A 17,835-nucleotide genomic window follows, 5' to 3' on the forward strand; every position below is an offset into this window, starting at 1 on the left:
CACTAAAATCAGGCCTTTGATATATAGTACTTAATATATAGTATGTTTTTGTTTCATAAGAAAACTATTCTGTTACTTAAAAAGGCTTCCCCCCCCTTTTATGTCTGTAGGGTTTAATGACTTTGCTCTACCTCCTTGTGGAAGATGTCTTTCTCCTCATTAATTACTACAGCTTCAACTACTGGCTGTATGTTGGGCTGTCTGTTGCAGGATTAATATACCTGAGACGTACTCAGCCTGATAGGCCACGGCCTATTAAAGTAAGTACATTACAGAAGGAAATAAAATGTAATATACAGTCAATGCATCTGTTTGTATATACATTACAGTATTGGCAGGGCCAGCTCCAGCTTTTTTGCCGTCCCAAGTGGCAGAAAAAAAAATAAAAAAGCCGATTGACTACAAGTGGAACGATTGAGTTGCTGCCAAAGTGCCGCCGAAGAAGAAGAGAGGGACCCGAAGGACCTGCCGCCGAATTGCCGCTGCAGGCCAAGATGTGCTGCCCCAGTAACGTATAGAGTGCCGCCCCTTGCTATTGGCTGCCCCAGGCACCTGCTTCCTTCGCTGGTGCCTGGAGCCAGCCCTGAGTATTGGTACTAAGGATGTGTCAGAACTTCCCTTATATGCTACTCTTTTAGCCACAAAAGTCCTTTTAACACACACTGTCACAAGTTAAGGAGCCAAATGTATCCCAGCTCTCAGAAGGATATCTATTATGGCATTTTTGCTATATATAGTATGAAAATTGACATTTATTGATGTTGTGACTCATTTTTGCTTCTGTTCAACTTAAAACCCTCTTCGTTCTTAAAATGAAATTGTCTAGGCTCCTTAGTCCATAGTGTGTAGCTGGATAGGCTCTTATTTTTGTTTAGTCATTTTTTCTCATAGTGGATCTTTACATTGCCATAGTTACAGGGTGCCTATAAGAAGTTACACCTCTTATAGTTTGGGAAATTCTGAGCTGCCAGACAATAGTTCCATCTCTCCTTTGTTTGTAGGACTAGTACTTTACTTCCTCTTCCCTTCATCCATATATATTTTGCCATCCAAGACACACATGGTAGTGGGAGAGTGACGTGTATTAATGCTACTTGGGTCCTCCAAGAAATGATACCCTATACACACTTCAAGAATAAAGGAGTGTTACCCAGTAACATTCAGTCAGCCAAGTGAATTTAAAATATAAATTAATACCCCTTCATGAGCTTTTCCAAAGACCTTTTTATTTTTGACTCTGTCTTGTCACAGTCTCCTGCACCATCCTTACCAGCATCGGTTTTTGTTTGTGTGTTGTTAAAGAGCTAAATGTTTTGATTCCTATCCAGCATCTACCACAAAAATAGAACTCCTGTGTACAATCAGCATTGAAGTACATTCTCTAAAGCCAGTAAACTTTCTAATTCTCCAAAGCTAATCAATTTTTTTTTTAATTTCAAGTTTGACAAGATCTTTCATTCACATTTTGAATGTAAAAAGACCACAAAAAACCCACATCACAACAACCAACAAGGGAAATTTTGCTCAATATTTTTCCTGTTTTTTGACCAGCCAGTTCCACTTTCTGTTGGACATCAGACTGATGAAACACAAGCTGTTCAGGGGTCTGCTGCAGCCCACAAATCTTGAAGTTGTAAAAATGAACTATTGGATTCCGCGCTTTACCATATGCAGCCCTGCTTGACAACAAATAGCCTTGATAAAACTTACTGTCTTCACACTTCATTTACAAACTCTCCAGATAATAGGCAGAAGAGAGGAGAGAGGGTGAAATCCTGGCCTTATTAAAATCAATGGGAATTTTGCCATAGACTTCAGTACACCCAAGATTGCACCTAGAGAGTTTATATAAGCTGTCTGTGGGTGCCAATTTATGAATTTCTATTACTCTTTGCCTGCTTAGCTGACCTCACATTTTTACATGGAGTTTTGTGCACACACAGTGGATTGTTTTCCTTAATTTATATTTTACTTACATAAAAATAATATTTATACAAAAAATCTTTCTCTGTTATAAGTTACAGCTAGCTCTTAAAATGTCATGACATTTTGAAAGGCCATTCTTGAGAACAGTGGCTAGGTATCAAAGTGTGGTTCTACTTTAAGAAATGAATCTGTAAAAAAGTTTATTATGGGCTTCCCTACTTGTTTTCTAATTATTTCCATATCAGATTTGCTGATTTTACAAGTAAAATGGTGTGTTTCTAACTGCCATTTCTGCACACTTAGCTAGACTCTTGAAAGTCAAGCTGGGTTCATTCAATTTCTGACATACAAATGATAAAAATTCTGCACTAGAAGCTTAGCGAAAAAATTCCCTACATGGTAGTGGTCAGCTTCAGTGCTTTGCTCTTATTGCATTTGTGGATCTCCCATAAGTGTCAGTTGGAGCTGAGTTTGTGCAGTCCTGGAAACAGGATGGACAGATACAGACACACACATGTATTTACACCTGGGGGGCAGAGAGAAATCCCCCAGTTCTCCTCCAGACTCTTCAAGTCATTTATAATGCCCTTCGCCCCACTTTGTAGCATATGAAGGGTCCTCAAGTTATACCAGAAAAGAGACAAAAGAAAGGTTCTTTCCAGTGAAGGGAAAGGTGGCCTGTCTCTCAGGCCATCTTTCTAGATTCAGCTCTTTGGACTTGGCCTATTAATAGGTCTATGGTCTTTTATTAGGATCTAACTCCAGCCTCTCATCTTGAGGCATCTTGCTTCACAGCTGGTCAATACGGCGTTAACGACAGTGTTTCCCTCTTGGCTGATGTGTCTCTGTTGTCAGCAGTCTCTGAGGTGAAGCAACCCACCTTTTCTTCACCACTCCTTTCTGTAGCAGCTTTCCCTATTTTAGCTCCTCTCCCTCGTCCAGGCAGAGCAAGCCTTACAGGCAGGCCTCATTAGTGCTTCACTTTGTAAGGCCTCACATTTTTCAACAGTATGTTTCATTGTTTCTTTTAATTCATGTTGATCTTTTTGTATCTGCAGCTCAGCCTCTTCTTTCCTGTAGTATACTGTTTATGTTCCATTTTCCTGGTCATGGTTCCTCTCTACAGCGATACAATCAATACCCTCATTGGAATTGGCATAGCCCTCTCTGGAATTCCTGCATATTATTTGGGAGTTTATTTACCATCTGAAAAGAAACCTAAATGTCTTCAGTGGCTCTCTGGTAAGCAATGTAGTTTTACATTAGTATGTGATTATGTACACCTCTACACGCAGGCACCTGTAAATATAAATTGTGAGAACCTTCTCAGAAAACATTAAAAAAAATTAGCTATTTTTTCTGGATTTTTTGTAAAATTTGTTCCCTCAGAAATTTTTAATGTATAATACAGTACATGTCTAGGAAGATTTGCTGTGTTTTGTTATATGTTTTAGAGGAAAAAATAACCTGAACTACGCAACTTTACAGAATTTTCCTGCATGTAGATTCAGTAAAAATATTACAGTACATCAGGGTGACCAGATGTCCCGATTTTATAGGGACAGTCCCGATATTTGGGGCTTTTTTTTAATATGGGCTCCTATTACCGCACCCCCATCCCGATTTTTCACACTTGCAGTCTGGTCACCCTACAGTACATTAATTATAATGACTTAACTATAAGTCATTATGGAGGAATAATTTACATTGGCTCTGTCAAAAGTCCTCCTAGTGTTGAAGACTGAAGAAGAGCTCTGTGTAATCTCAAAAGCTTGTGTCTCCCACCAACAGAAGTTGGTCCAACAAGATATTACCTCACCCAACTTGTTTCTCTAAAGACTAAACTCACTCATTTTTGGCCTGGAGGACTGAAAGTACCACATCACTGTATTGTTTGGCTGACTGACCAATTAGTGTTGTATCTGAGTTAGAGGAGACCACCTATTTTGGTACTCAGTTTAAATGTGAATTCTGCTATAATGTTGGATATTTGAGATTGGTAAGGGGCTAACATTTACATTGGGGAAAAAATTGGTGGTCCTGTAGGGCTGTACACATGCTTATTTCTGGGTGCTCTCTTCCAAGAACAATTGAAAAAGTGGATGTGTTTGTGTGTAGGATAGGACAGATGCCATAACCTGTATAAATAAACTGATGTGAGCTGATGTAAACATCAGCAGAAAGTTTTCTAAATTATTAAATCATTAATTTAGTGGACTCAGGTTCAGAAACTAGTAGCTGCAGAGGATTATGCATCTCTCTGCTACTGACTCACAGGCTAGTCTTGAAAGGCTCAATCCTGAGCAACTTGTTCAGTTTGATCCCAGCTCCTACACATTTCCATCAGTGAAGGGCTGATTAAAAATTAAGAATTTCAAAGCTGGGCTTTGATGTCTCTGTGAATGATTTACTCATTGGAAACATGGATTTAATCCCCCTCACAGAGATGTTGCAAAGCTTAAATAAAGTTTGCAAAGTGCTTTGAGATCCAAAGTTTATAAAAGACCAAAGTTCTATTGTAACTTTGTCTCATCTATGTGTTTTTTTTATTTTGCAGCTACAACAACAAAATATGTTCAGATGTTGTTCTACTGTTGTCTGACAGACTTGGACACTGAAGTGGATCAGACAGAAGCTAAAGCCGAATAGGGTTGTCTGGACATTTGCATACTTGAAGCATTTTTAGTGTCTGAAATTCTTTGTGTAGGGTTGGTTGCACGAAAGTACCAACAATTACACTGTACATCAGTTTGATGTTAATTATTTTTGTGCTTATTTTATTAGCCCCTTCACTGCCAAGGGTATTTACCAATCCCTGTTCTACAGGATTTTTTTCTAATTTTGTTTATTAATGCTGATTGATGAGCTGGTGATTGGGAAGTGCTTTGAAAATATAAAGCACTGTATGAATAAGCTCTTCATGCAGGGCCGCTCAGAGTGGGGAGCAAGTGGGGCAATTTGCCCCGGGCTCCGCAGGGGCCCCCACGAGAGTTTTTTGGGGCCCCTGGAGCAGGGTTCTTCACTTGCTCTGGGGGCCCCGGAAAACTCTCGCGGGGCCCAGGCCCCCGGAGCATCTTCAGTGGCAATTCGGCAGCAGGGGGTCCTTCTGCTCCGGGACCTGCCGCCGAAGTGCCCTGAAGACCCGCGGCAGGGGGGTTCTTCCACCCCAGGACCCGCCACCAAAGTGCCGGTTCTTCAGCGGCAATTCGGCAGAGGGGGACCCCCACCACAGAAGACTCCAGGCCCCCTGAACCCTTGGGCAGCCCTGTCTTCATGTTACATAAGTGTTAGTTTTTGCAAGCCTTTTGGAATAAATCTAGCCAGTGCAAAGCAGAATCTTGAGAAATGAAAGAATACAATGCAGATCAGACACTTATTAGATTCACATTTCTAAAGATACAGCGGGAGAAGAAAGTCACAATATAAATTTAAGAATTGTATTGCAATTAGAAAATGTGTTTCTCAGCAAAAAGGTTTAAGTAGGCAGGCAAACATTTTCAAGGTACAAATGCATCACTAGAACAAAAAAAAAATCTAATCCATGTTCCCCTAAGTAGATCCCAGCAGACACATTTAATTCAGTTACAAGAAAAATAAAAGCTCTGTGCTAAACCTTATGTGAGGACATACAACAATTGTCATCTTTTTGCAGTAGAGGCATTTCAGATGACAAATTAGTTCACATAGTTGTTGTCACAGGTATGCGAGATCTCGTGCAGATCAGCTTGCCATGGAATAGGATAAAAAGGCTGCAAGTTCTACTTCCGTATATGTCATTCAGGGGTAAGCACATCACCTTTCTATAGTGGGCCTGTGTTCACCTACAAACATCAAAAATTGTGGCCTCATAAACCATAGTAGATATCCTGACTGACTTTCATTTAGGAAGGAACTAAGCATCTATCTCCTGAAAACGTAGAAGAGAAAATAAACATCCAGAAAGAACTATCTGGGACTTAGGCCCCAGAGGCAATTCCTCTAGCCTTTCTTGATATACACGATACTTTGTCATCCTGTAGGATGTGTTACACTTACTTTCCATAATGCTATTGGAATATATATAATATTCTGTCTGTAGCGTCATCAGTGCTCCTCTCAGTAGCTCCAATTAATCTAAGACATCTGATCCTAAAATGATCTCTTGCTTTTAGCTTGGGGGGGTACGACATTATCCTTCATTATCGCCTACTTGGAGAGAGCTGTGGGGAGGGGGGGCAATAGGATTGTAATGGGGCAGGGTTACTCACAGCAGGTGCCACCTCTTTGTGGCTGCCCTGGGGGGATCAGCTCTCACCCCGTCTGGCATCCTCTTCTGTCATCATTTACATACCTGCCATCTCTCTCTCCCTGCAATTCAGGATGCTCTCTCTTCCTGACTTGGCCGTCCAGCCACGTCACTATAGTCCTTTCACCCTTCCAGGGATGAAAGACCCACTGGATGACAGTTCTATGTAGTCTTCTGCTCCAGTGCCTGGCCTGGGCTGGGCCACTTCCCCAGTGGCTAGGGTGACCAGATAGCAAGTGTGAAAAATCAGGATGGGGATGGGGGATAGTAGGCACCTATATAAGAAAAGCCAAGACCTTGGCTGCTGATTTGTAGGGCTGGAAACCAGAATAGTGGGAGGGCCCAGGTTCCCCTATCAGTCACTAGTATGGTGATCACATGTCCTGGTTTTATAGGGATAGTCCCTATATTTGGGGCTTTTTCTTATATAGGTGCCTATTACCCCCCAACCCCTTGTCCCAATTTTTCACACTTGCTGTGTCATCACAGTCCCAAACCCTGCGACTGTTTCCCTGGGCTGCTCCTACTTCTGATGTCTTGGTATCTTTGTTTATCTACCCACAGTACTTCCTTCAGCACTCTTTCTTTTGTGGATAGTTTGCCTAGTTTTCATATTGGAATTACTACTGCATGTTTCCACCCTCCCAGTATCACTCCTTTTTCTGAGATAATTGGTTCCAAGATAGCACTCAAAGTGATTTCAGAGAGATATGTGAATATTATCTTACATAATAGATCATGACTCTCTTCAGTGAATTGTCTTTTAATCTGGAGGAAAACTTCACTTTGGTTTTCATCATTACTCACCCCTTAGAAAGTTTCTGTTAGAATTTCTGTTTTCTCATTATCAAAACTTCTAACTATGTTGTCACTCCCCATAACACCTGGGATGTGGCTACTCTCAGTCTGAATTCCACTCATTGTAATTTGCCTGTATACTTCTGATGTCTTAGTATCTTTGTTTATCTACCCACAGTACTTCCTTCAGCACTCTTTCTTTTTATATATATATATATATATATATATAATATATATAATTATTTGTACTATTGCCTTACTTCTTTTATACTTCATTAGATCTTCACTATTCATTGTATTTTTGTTAGGTTTTTTTAATAGGCTTTGTTCCTTCCTTTAAATGCCATTTTGCACTCCTCATTCCACCTGGAAATGAGTTTTTAGTTTTGGGATACTTCAATATCCTAGATATGGCAGTAGCTATTAATCCCTTTATTATATTACCATTAAAATTATCTATGTCATCACTCACAAATTCAGTACATTTACATGTAAACAGCTCCCAGTTAGCTTTCTTAAAATTCCAGGAGGTAATTTTCCATTACCTTCAACATTATCTTGCTCTTGAAAAGTAATAAGTAAGGCCCTACTTGAATTGCAGGATGATCTTCAAATAATTGTGCTGAGTTGCAGACAAGACAAGGGAAAAGTAATAATGGACTTTATTAATAGCGGTAATTTGGAAAAGCCAAAGTAGACCTATTTGTTTAAGAAAAATTTGCTGGAACAATATAAACATTCAAATATTATGTTATGCTTGCTAATTTTTTTAATATATAGCCAGACATTTTTGCTGCAACTATTCACTAAAACAAAAAAAGTGAGTGGTACAATATAAAATTCAGAAGACTAAAAGTCTTAAAACAACTGCTGTAGAAATCGAGTCCAGTCGCTTTAGCCTTTTACATCTTACAGGCATTGAATATTAGTGCAGTACTAACTGCATACTCAAAATGTATGCAAAATTGTGGACTGTGCAAAGTACGCCAATTTAAATCAAAATTGCAGAGGAAGCCTAATACTGTGGGATCCACAATTTCGCAATATCACGAATGAGGTAGAGCCTTAGTAATAAGTACACCTCTACCCCAATATAACACGACCCGATATAACATGAATTTGGATATAATGCGGTAAAGCAGCACTGGGGGGGGACGAGCAGGGGGGCAGGGTTGCGCATTCCTGTGAATCAAAGCAAGTTCGATATAACACGGTTTCACCTATAACGTGGTAAGATTTTTTTGGCTCCTGAGGACAGCGTTATATCAGGGTAGAGGTGTATAGGGAAATGATTAATGCCCATTCCTTCTTCCTTATATATTTCCCAGTTGCATTTCTTTGCAATAGCTGCTATATATATTATAATTCCCAGCTCTAAGCAGGAAAAACTACCATCTGCTGCATTTAATTTAGTTGGGGTGCCATTGTTTAAAACCACTAGATTGTTTTCATCAGTGAACTTTTCTAAACATGCACCATTTTTATCAGCTGTCTTACTTCCCCATAATTTATTATGACTAATTAGGTCATCACATATGATATATGGTAGTTTAGCATTCTTCACTATTTCTTGTCACTCTGGACTTTCAAGTTTCCCACATGGGTTATAGCTATCATAAATCCTTAAAGAAGTATTACTCTTCTGCATTGGGATCTCACCAGCATTATATTCTAGGCTTACTTCTTCATTCATTTCTTCATTCTCTACTGCTGTGTAGTTCAAATTTTTTCCTTATGAAATTATAAATGTCTCTTCCTCTTCCTAGTTTTCAGTTTTGCCAAGAGGCAATACACCCTGGAATTTTAAAAGTAAGCTTTTCAACCAACCAAGTGTCCTGGATACATATGACATTTTCAAACTGTTTTCTTTTAGTTCTTGACTATGTGCTATCAGACTGTATGCATTCCAACAAAATATTGAGATCCCCACACTAGTCATATTTCAGCATTAATTTCATTCAAAATTGCATGAATATGGTCCATTGCCAAGTTGCTGATATAAAGGTAGTTCCCCACTGCCCTTGTTATAATTTTCATTGTTTCTGATTTTTTTCCCAGTTTGTGGTGTAAAATGTATCATTATCATACATGAAACAAGCCTTTCTTTTTTTCATTACTAGTATATCATTGGCTATTCCTTCCACAATGTTTATCATATTATTATAGAATGAGACTGTCCGAAGTTCCCCTTTTCCTGTGCTGATTGTCTCTTCCTTCTCCACCTGATGTTTTGAGAGTCTCGTTACGTTTACACACAAGATATGTTATTAACAATTTTTGTCTTTTTGTATCTCTTTAGCTTGCCTAGCCACAGTGCACCCTCTATATGCCAGACTGTGATTACCACCACACTCACTACACCTGAGGGGAGAGGGAGTTATATGACTTGGTTCTGAATATGTGGGACCCTATCATTACTTTCTCAGGTAGAGTCTGTCCCTTAAATGTAATCAGTACAGCTGTTAATGGCTTGTTTTCTCCTCCTCATTTACTAATTAGTGGCTTACTTACTAACACTTGATCTTCTTCTGTGCTATTGGTTATCTCACCATTGGGCATCTCCAATGGCACTGCACATATTACCCCCTTTATTTCAGTCAAATACTTGGGTAGCTGGCAACTTATTTTAACTTTCCCTAGCATTTCAGTTTTTAGCAGTTTATCAGCTTGTTTTTACAGTGAATTAAAAGACCACCATCGTACAGTCTCCTAACTCTTACAATAACCCCTATGGTGGGGGGGGGGGTTAATCCAGTGAGCTATTTTCATAGGGTTAACATCACCTACTCTTATTTCTTTGGCTAGGGATCTTACAATTATAACATTCTGGTTTATTTCCTTCCTTGGCTTTGCTTTTTTGCTGAAATCATCATCATCATCATCTGCTTCTGCTCTTTTTCCCTCTACTTTGTATCCATTCTTCCTCTCTAACAGGCGCTTCTTCAGTTTCCAGAGTGATTTCACTGGGGACCAGAAAATCCGCCAGCCATCCCAGGCCCCCTCTGCTGCCAACTTCTGGGCTTTATCATAGCACTGCCTGTTCCTTCTCAGCTGGGCTCTATTCCTAATCAGAGGTTGCTTATCCGGCATAATTCCCTTCAGGTGTGGCCTATCAAGTTAATTGGCCCCCTTCTCCGCTTCATTAATCCTTTCAAGACTGGTGTGCTGTGAACACCCTGTCACAGGGGGTAAAGGGAGTGACTGGTGGCTTATTCCACTCAACTTCTACCCTCCCCCACTATGCCGAGGCCACAGGTAGATTCTGATTAGTGCAACTCTTTGGCAGCCTTTGCTGACAGGGCTCCTATGAGCCTAGGGCAGAGGCTAATGCTGCACTTGCCCAGTTGAAACTCCAGGGGAGAGCAACAGCGATAATGCTGCCTGCCTTCATCTGTGACTGAGTCTCCTTTCTCCTCTGATTCTCTGTGGGCAGAGAGGTGTGACAATAAAAATACACTACATTTAGGTAAATAAGAACATGTTAGAAGTGGATACTGATCTGCCTAGCAGATGCAGCGTTAAAGTCTGCACATTACTAAATTCACTTAAATATAATAATAGAAGTAAACACCTTTTTCGATCATTTGGTCCAGCCAGCCCAGAGTGCCCCAACATCTCCAGATATGTAGACGGTGACACAAACAAAGTCTAGAATATGTGTCCTCAAAGGCCTGCTCTGCTATCACACATCAGGATGATGTTCGTGCCTCTAACTTCATCTATAACAGGTCATCTGTAACCTACAGAGAGCCCAAGTCCCCAGACATTTCAAGCTGGACCCTAGGCTTAGCCACAACCAATAGGTACAATTGTAATTATGACAGGCCCTGTCAATACAGAGTGCTATGTCATGTTTGACGTTAAGCTGTATGTCTTGCGGAACACATTACGCCAGTGATTTGGAGTCTGAGGTGGTTACCTGGCAGATTCCTATAAACTGTTTCCCTATGGGAATACAAACACAAGGAAGCACTACATGGTTTGAGACTTGGATACCTGAGATACCACCTCATCAATGGAGATGGCAAAATCATCTTGGCAGGATGATTCCTGCAAAGGATCCTTAACTACAAAACTTGCTTCCCTCCCATTGTCTGGTAAGAGCCTGAATTTGTTAAATTTCTGGACATTCTGCAAAGAAGCTTATCTTTTTCTTTGAGGATATTTGGCAGGAGCTGGGTTGAGGGATGTAAGCGATCAGATATGAAGTTGTGAGGACAGGCAATATTACTGAGATCTATGGACAGTTGACTCTATTTTGTTAATATGTACTTTGTGGATATTATTCCTTGAAATTTGTATATTTTACTTATTGTAAAGAACCTAGAGCTAAGCATAACGGTCTAAATAAATAATATTTGATCTTTGGAAAGTGCAAGGGAGTTATGTGTATGTTTAATCTATATGCACAACAGATAAATTGCACCACCTTCCACTCCCAGTGTAAGGTGCTCTTTTTTGACCCTTCCTTCTCTAACATGAATACATTGCAACATGTGTATTTATTTTTTTTTAAATATAAAAACAAAACATTCCACTGCACACATGTCTCCCCCAGAAGAGAACAAACAACACATGAAATATATTAGTCATTTTGCTTATGTACTACTAGGTGCTTGGATAGTGTGGTGATGAGCACAGTACAAGAACCTATCTAGAACAGAATAGGGTCAGAGCATTGCAAGCCAAATTTGCATTTTTAGACTACCCTGACACGTCTCTGTTTTTTACAACTTGACAAAATGAGAATTTATGGGTTAGAAGATTGTACCTGCTTCAGATTAAAGCCCTTTCTCAATTCAGTAATGAGCATTCCACTTTCTGAATACTTCCTCATGCTACATAAAATCACATTTCCCTGTAGCACTTAGGCTCCCAAACACATTCAGTTTTTCAGAAAAAGTCCTGGGGTGGAAGACAACAAGCACCATTTGCTTTTTCACACAAAAATGTGAAATAGGATACTTGACACCCAGTCTCACATGCCACATCAGTGGCTGAACAGTAAGAGAGACTGACATGTATAGTATTGCTCAAAGGTGTAGTAAATGGCAATTCTAGGGATGCACAACTTAACTTCAGCTCTCATTGTCCTCTAGCATTTCAAGAGATATCACTGACTACAGTGAAAGTCTTCAGTTTTCACAACTTCTTCATGTAATGCAAGTCTGCCCCCTTCAGGGCATGGCTGGGCCTTACCCATTCCTTTTTCAAGGTCCTTTAAGGCCAAGGATTTGGGGATTGCAAATCCTTCTGGAAATTTTAGGCAAGGCTGCAATGCATGATGGGAGATGAAATAGCATATAATGCAGTCTTTCATCATTCTGTAAGATGCTCTGGAGGTAGCAGCTACTTCTTAAGGGAAGCTCTTCAGAAAGCTTAGATCTGTTGTGATGGCTCTCTGTCAAGTGAACCTGGAAAGCATTGAGCCCGGGGTGCGATGAAAAGGTCTGTCAAGAGGCAGGATGGAAGGAAAAGGCTTGGGGCAGTACAGTACTATGGGCTGGAGGCCCAGTGTTGGTAGTGGTTCTTGTTTAGAATCCCTGACTGGAGCTTCTGAAGAGGGAGGGAGGAAGCATCTCTTCAGCCCATGCAGCAACAGAGAAGAGAAGTGGGCAGACCCTGGTGGGGAAAGGGCTATTTAATTTTCTGCCCAGGATGACAGCAGAAACTGTTGGATTGAGTCTTGTATGAACAGGGCCAGCAGGTGAACCTGGCTTCACTGTTCTTTTCAATCTGCACATCCTGTCAGGTTGTATATGTCAGGCCTCAATCTCCCCTTTGTGTCCCCTCTTTACTGCTTCAGGATTCTGTCATGACAGAGTGGAGCAGGAGAGGGGGATCCAGGCCCCCCTCCTCCATCAGGTTCCAACCAGGGCCCTAAAGGGGAGTTGCAGTGTGTGGACAGCACAATGTTCCACCCCAAGTTACACTCTCTCATGGGTCATTTCCTACCAGGCTTTGGCTCCTCCATTTGGAACACGGTCACAGTCTTATTTGAATCTGTTATGTCTTCCAGGGCACAATGTCCCCTTCTCTAGGGACTCTTGTGGGTTCTCAGCTCCAAAGTGGGGCTAGGTGTATGTGGAAAATATGAATCACTGCTCCTGGGGTGGCTTTACCGCAGTTGCTCTGCCCACAGTTTGAGGCTGATGCCTGGCTCTTTGGTGCAGCCTGTAACTCCTTCCCCCTTCTGACTGGGCTACCATTGCCCTTTTAAACTGTCCCTCCCTGTGGAGCATGCCCTGCAGCTGTTATGGGGCCCCCCTGGCCCAGTACTGTTCCATGCCTTGCTCTGGTTTAGTGTTGGGTCTGAAAACCACATCACACATCCTCCCCTTGAGCTCCAGAGTCACCAAGTGGACTTGTGTTAACAGACCCCACCCCCAGTCATTTTTATGATCTCTGACAGCTCAGTGTAGGTTCAGTGTTGTGTTTTTCCATGGACTGTAGCCATGGTAGGGGTGTTTGGTCAGTCACCAGCCAGACCAGGTGACCCCATAAGTAGGAGCATAGGGCATCTACAGCCCACTTTACTGCTTGGGCCTCCTTCTTGATCACCAAATAGGCTGATTCCTGGGGGAACAACTGCCTGATAAGATAAAGGACAGGATATTCCTTTCCCTGCACTTCTTGTGACAGTGCGGTTCCAAGGCCAGGATCAGATGCAAAATACAAGGCCTCAGAAAGTCAGGGTGAAACAAAACAGGTTCCTGAATCAGTCACCTAGAAGGCTTTAATACCTAGCAGGTTTTGGCATGGGCTTCAGTTCAGTGGATCCTCGTTGGTGAGGCATCTTTCACCAGAACTGTTAAAGAGGCAGCAATTGTAGCAAAATCAGGGATGAAATGTCTGTAATATCCTGCAAGCCCCAAGTGGAGTTGCACTGCAGAACTAGAAGAGCAAGTTCACTTAGGTTACCTAGCTAGCTTTTCCCCCTCCGACTCCCCAAAAAACACCCCAAAGGGATCCTTAACGACCTAATAATAGTGTCTTTGTACACTGTAATGTCTAGAGGCTACAGTCAAGGTTGAGGCACCATTATGCTAGGCCCTTTTCAAACAGAGCTGCTAGGGAACTCCTGGAAGAAAGCAGAGTAAGTATGGATCACACTGTCTTCAGGCCTAAAAGCAATACTCTACATGTTCCCTTTAGCTAACTCTTATTAACTGCCACCCAAATGATAACACTACAAGACCATCTTAAAAAACAAGGGGAAGGGAGGTAATGGCCATGCACAGTGCCTCTCCCTTGTAAATGTATGCATTTTTAATCACTTGAAACTTGGGATCTCAAGGACCCATGTGCATAGCCTATACCCAAGTTCCACTGGAGCAGGGCCAGCTCTAACTTTTTTGCCGCCCCAAGCAAAAAAAAAAAAAAGCCCCACAGTAACAACCCCTCTCCAGCGCCGCCCGGACAAACCAAAAACAACCCCCCCAAATGCCACCCCGCTGAACCAAAAACAACAACAACAAAAAAAGACCCAAGCGCAGCCCCGCTGAACCAAAAAAAAATAATACCCCCGAGCACCACCCCTCCAAAACAAAACAAACAAACAAACAAAACAAAAAAAAATAGGCACAGCCCTGCCACCCCAAGATTGGCCGCCCCTTACAAGGTGCCACCCCAAGCACGTGCTTGGTCAGCTGGTGCCTGGAGCCGGCCCTGCACTAGAGGCAATGGGATCACTTCTCAAGAGAATAGAAATTACTCCCAAAAGCATTAGAAAGATCTTGACCAAAGTTCAGACATGACTTGGTGTAACGGTAACACCCTCCTTGTGCAATTTTCTCAAAACTCCCTGCTTGTATGTGCCTGACTCAGCTTTTTTCCAATTTCTTCTTTTTTTTTTAAGCTGTTTCATTTGAGGAAGAAGTTGTTCCCATTACTTTTATTAGACACGTCAGCTAGTTCTTTTCATTTTGTTGGACTCAAGACATTTAATTGTCAAAGATTGTGAAGTATTCTGTTCAACAGGTCATTGCAAGGAACTTAGAATGCTTTGAGAGAGCCGCCACCCAGCAGCTGGGTTCCTCTTCCATATTTCCAGAGCATCTTAAAGTCTGGTATGCAAGTTGCTAACAATGCTACAGAGTTTATTGAACTATGTACCCTGAAAAGTAACACTTTGTTGGCTCTTCAGATTACTTTTAGTAATGTAGCTGCTGCTCCACATGTACCAACTCTACAAGATGCAGTCTTCAGATCATCAGCTGGTGTAAATGTCTATAGCTTCATTATAGTCAATAAAGCTACTGAGATGTACGGCAGCTGAGAATCTGGTCACGCTTTTCTTTATGTATTTGTCCTGGTTAAGTATTTGTCCTCTTTTTAGCCTCTGCTCACGCTCTCTATTCCTGCCTTCTTACTTTCTAGGGCACAATGGTAGAACAAGAACTACAAGCTTACTTACAGGTTTCAGAGTAGCAGCCGTGTTAGTCTGTATCTGCAAAAAGAACAGGAGTACTTGTGGCACCTTAGAGACTAACACATTTATTTGAGCGTACTGTGTTTTCCACTGCATGCATCCGATGAAGTGGGCTGTAGCCCACAAAAGCTTATGCTCAAATAAATTTGTTAAGCTTACTTACTGCACTCTCACAGTACATGTTCTTTTTTTAAAGAGTCAGTGAACTTCTAATCTGTATTAGGCTGTGACTTGACTGTGCCCTGGATTATAACTTGCTAGCAATGACAAATTCTGCTGTTTTCTGAAATGAGACACCATTCAAAGAAGCAGACTGAGTTTATTTAGTGGAGATTTTTTTCAAGGTGGTCTTCAAGGCTCCCTTTTCTTCTTTCTACTCTCCTTGAGCCCACACCTTGTAATATGCCTGCTCCAGTGAAGATGGACTGAATACATCACCCTGTGAAGCCCATCAGCCCATAGCTTAACTGTTGATAAGAGGGAATTACTGAATTGTGGTCTTTTGTCTTGTTATCTTTTGCTCTTTACATAATAGTAACACTATCAGGAAACCACAGGGGCACAGCTGGATCCAAAATAACACTGTTTACTGACTGTATACAAACATGAAAAGTCTAGCTCAGGGGTCGGCAACCTTTCAGAAGTGGTGTGCCGAGTCTTCATTTATTCACTCTAATTTAAGGTTTCGCATGCCGGTAATACATTTTAATGTTTTTAGAAGGTCTCTTTCTATGTCTATAATATATAACTAAACTATTGTTGTATGTAAAGTAAGTAAGGCTTTTAAAATGTTTAAGAAGCTTCATTTAAAATTAAATTAAAATGTAGAGCCCCCCCCAGACCGGTGGCCAGGACCTGGGCAATGCGAGTGCCACTGAAAACCAGCTCGTGTGATGCCTTCAGCACCCGTGCCATAGGTTGCCTACCCCTGGTCTAGCTGTACATACTGCTGATTTGACTAGGTTCTAGCAGCTTCTCAAATATCTAGCACAGGGAGTGCTCAAGAGGACTCAAATTATTTCAAGGGATACCCCTACATCACAAGAACAATACAAAGTATGCCACTTTTTCACTAATAGGGTTTGATCATACCATCTCTGCTTTGTGCACAGCCTTGGCTGACCTGAGAGCACAACACCTAAGCTGAGATGTCTGAACAGCAGTATGTTGCACTGATTGTCAGGTTAGCACAGGGAAAGTAAAACATTATATTTGGGCCAGTAGGAAATGCCTTGACCAGAAATACACACATTAGGTCACATTTGATTTAACAGAAAAAGAGAAAATAATGCCCCTGGTTTTGGTACTGGGACCCATGAGCAGCTAATGGAGAGACACTACCAAGGAGGTTCCAACAAAAACCTTTGTTGCATCTTACCTGGAGAGTCCTCTGTATGCACACTGATTGGATCCAGCCAGTTGTACTTTCTGATGTGGGTCACTAATAGTACTCTTAAAGACAAACTGCTACAGGGAAAATGTCATTGTTTTCTTGTCCATTCTCTGGGCTGGTCTACACTACGGGGCAAAATCGATCTAAGATACGCAACTTCAGGTCGAAGTATCTTATATCGAATTACCTACCGTCCTCACAACGCAGGATCAATGTCCGCGGCTCCCCATGTCGACTCTACTACCGCCGTTCGGGTTGGTGGAGTTCCGGAGTCGACAGGAGCGCGTTCGGGGATCGATATATCGCGTCTAGATGAGACGCGATATATCGATCCCCGAGAAATCGATTGCTACCTGCCGATATGGCGGGTAGTGAAGACGTACCCTGTGTCTCTCCTGCCCCCTTTACTCCCACCACAAGTCTGTCTGTATCCACCTGGTGTCTAGTCTTAAACTTTACTTCTTCAGGGCATGGGTCATTTTTTTGTTTTGCTTGTTCTAGAGTAGAAGGATGGTTCAGTGGCTAGGTGCTAACCTAGCTGGGACTTGCGAGTGCTAGATTCAGTACCCTGCTCCACCACAGATGGGCTGTGTAACCTTGGGCAAGTCATCAAATCTTTCTGTGCCTCCATTTCCCTAATCTGTAAAATGGAGATAGAGGCACTTCCATACGTCATGGGGAGTTGTGAAGATAAATGCATTAAAGATTTTGTGAAGAGCTCAGATACTTCTGTAATGGAAGCCATTTAAGTACATTAGCTAGATTTGTACAGCCCCTAACACAATGGTGTCCTGGCCTCTAGATTCTACTGTGATACAACTAATAATAATAATAGCCCATTCTAAATCTGCCTATACAAGTCTATAGTAAGGATATAATTTTTATTACATTCCACAGCGTGACTGAATAATATTACAGAAAAGTTAACAATTTTTGTTTAGTTCCAAATGTTTTTTAGAGTAACTTCTATAAAAACGTATTAGCCTTATCCCTATTAAGTTC

The 17,835-nt window shown here is 41.5% G+C and overlaps 1 protein-coding gene across 1 annotated transcript in view; it reads left to right on the forward strand.

Annotated features, from left to right (window-relative positions):
• LOC120397892 (Y+L amino acid transporter 2-like) overlaps window positions 1-4,706 on the forward strand; it is a 33,962-nt gene extending 29,256 nt beyond the window's left edge. Inside the window, exons 9-11 of the mRNA XM_039524542.1 lie at window positions 111-260; window positions 2,985-3,168; window positions 4,484-4,706. Coding sequence (XP_039380476.1) covers window positions 111-260; window positions 2,985-3,168; window positions 4,484-4,575 — 426 coding nt within the window. The 3' untranslated portion in view covers window positions 4,576-4,706. The remainder of the gene's footprint in view (window positions 1-110; window positions 261-2,984; window positions 3,169-4,483) is intronic.
• Window positions 4,707-17,835: the final 13,129 nt, after the last annotated feature.

This window comes from Mauremys reevesii, linkage group 2 (genome assembly GCF_016161935.1).
Source record: "Mauremys reevesii isolate NIE-2019 linkage group 2, ASM1616193v1, whole genome shotgun sequence".
Lineage (NCBI taxonomy): Eukaryota > Metazoa > Chordata > Testudines > Geoemydidae > Mauremys > Mauremys reevesii.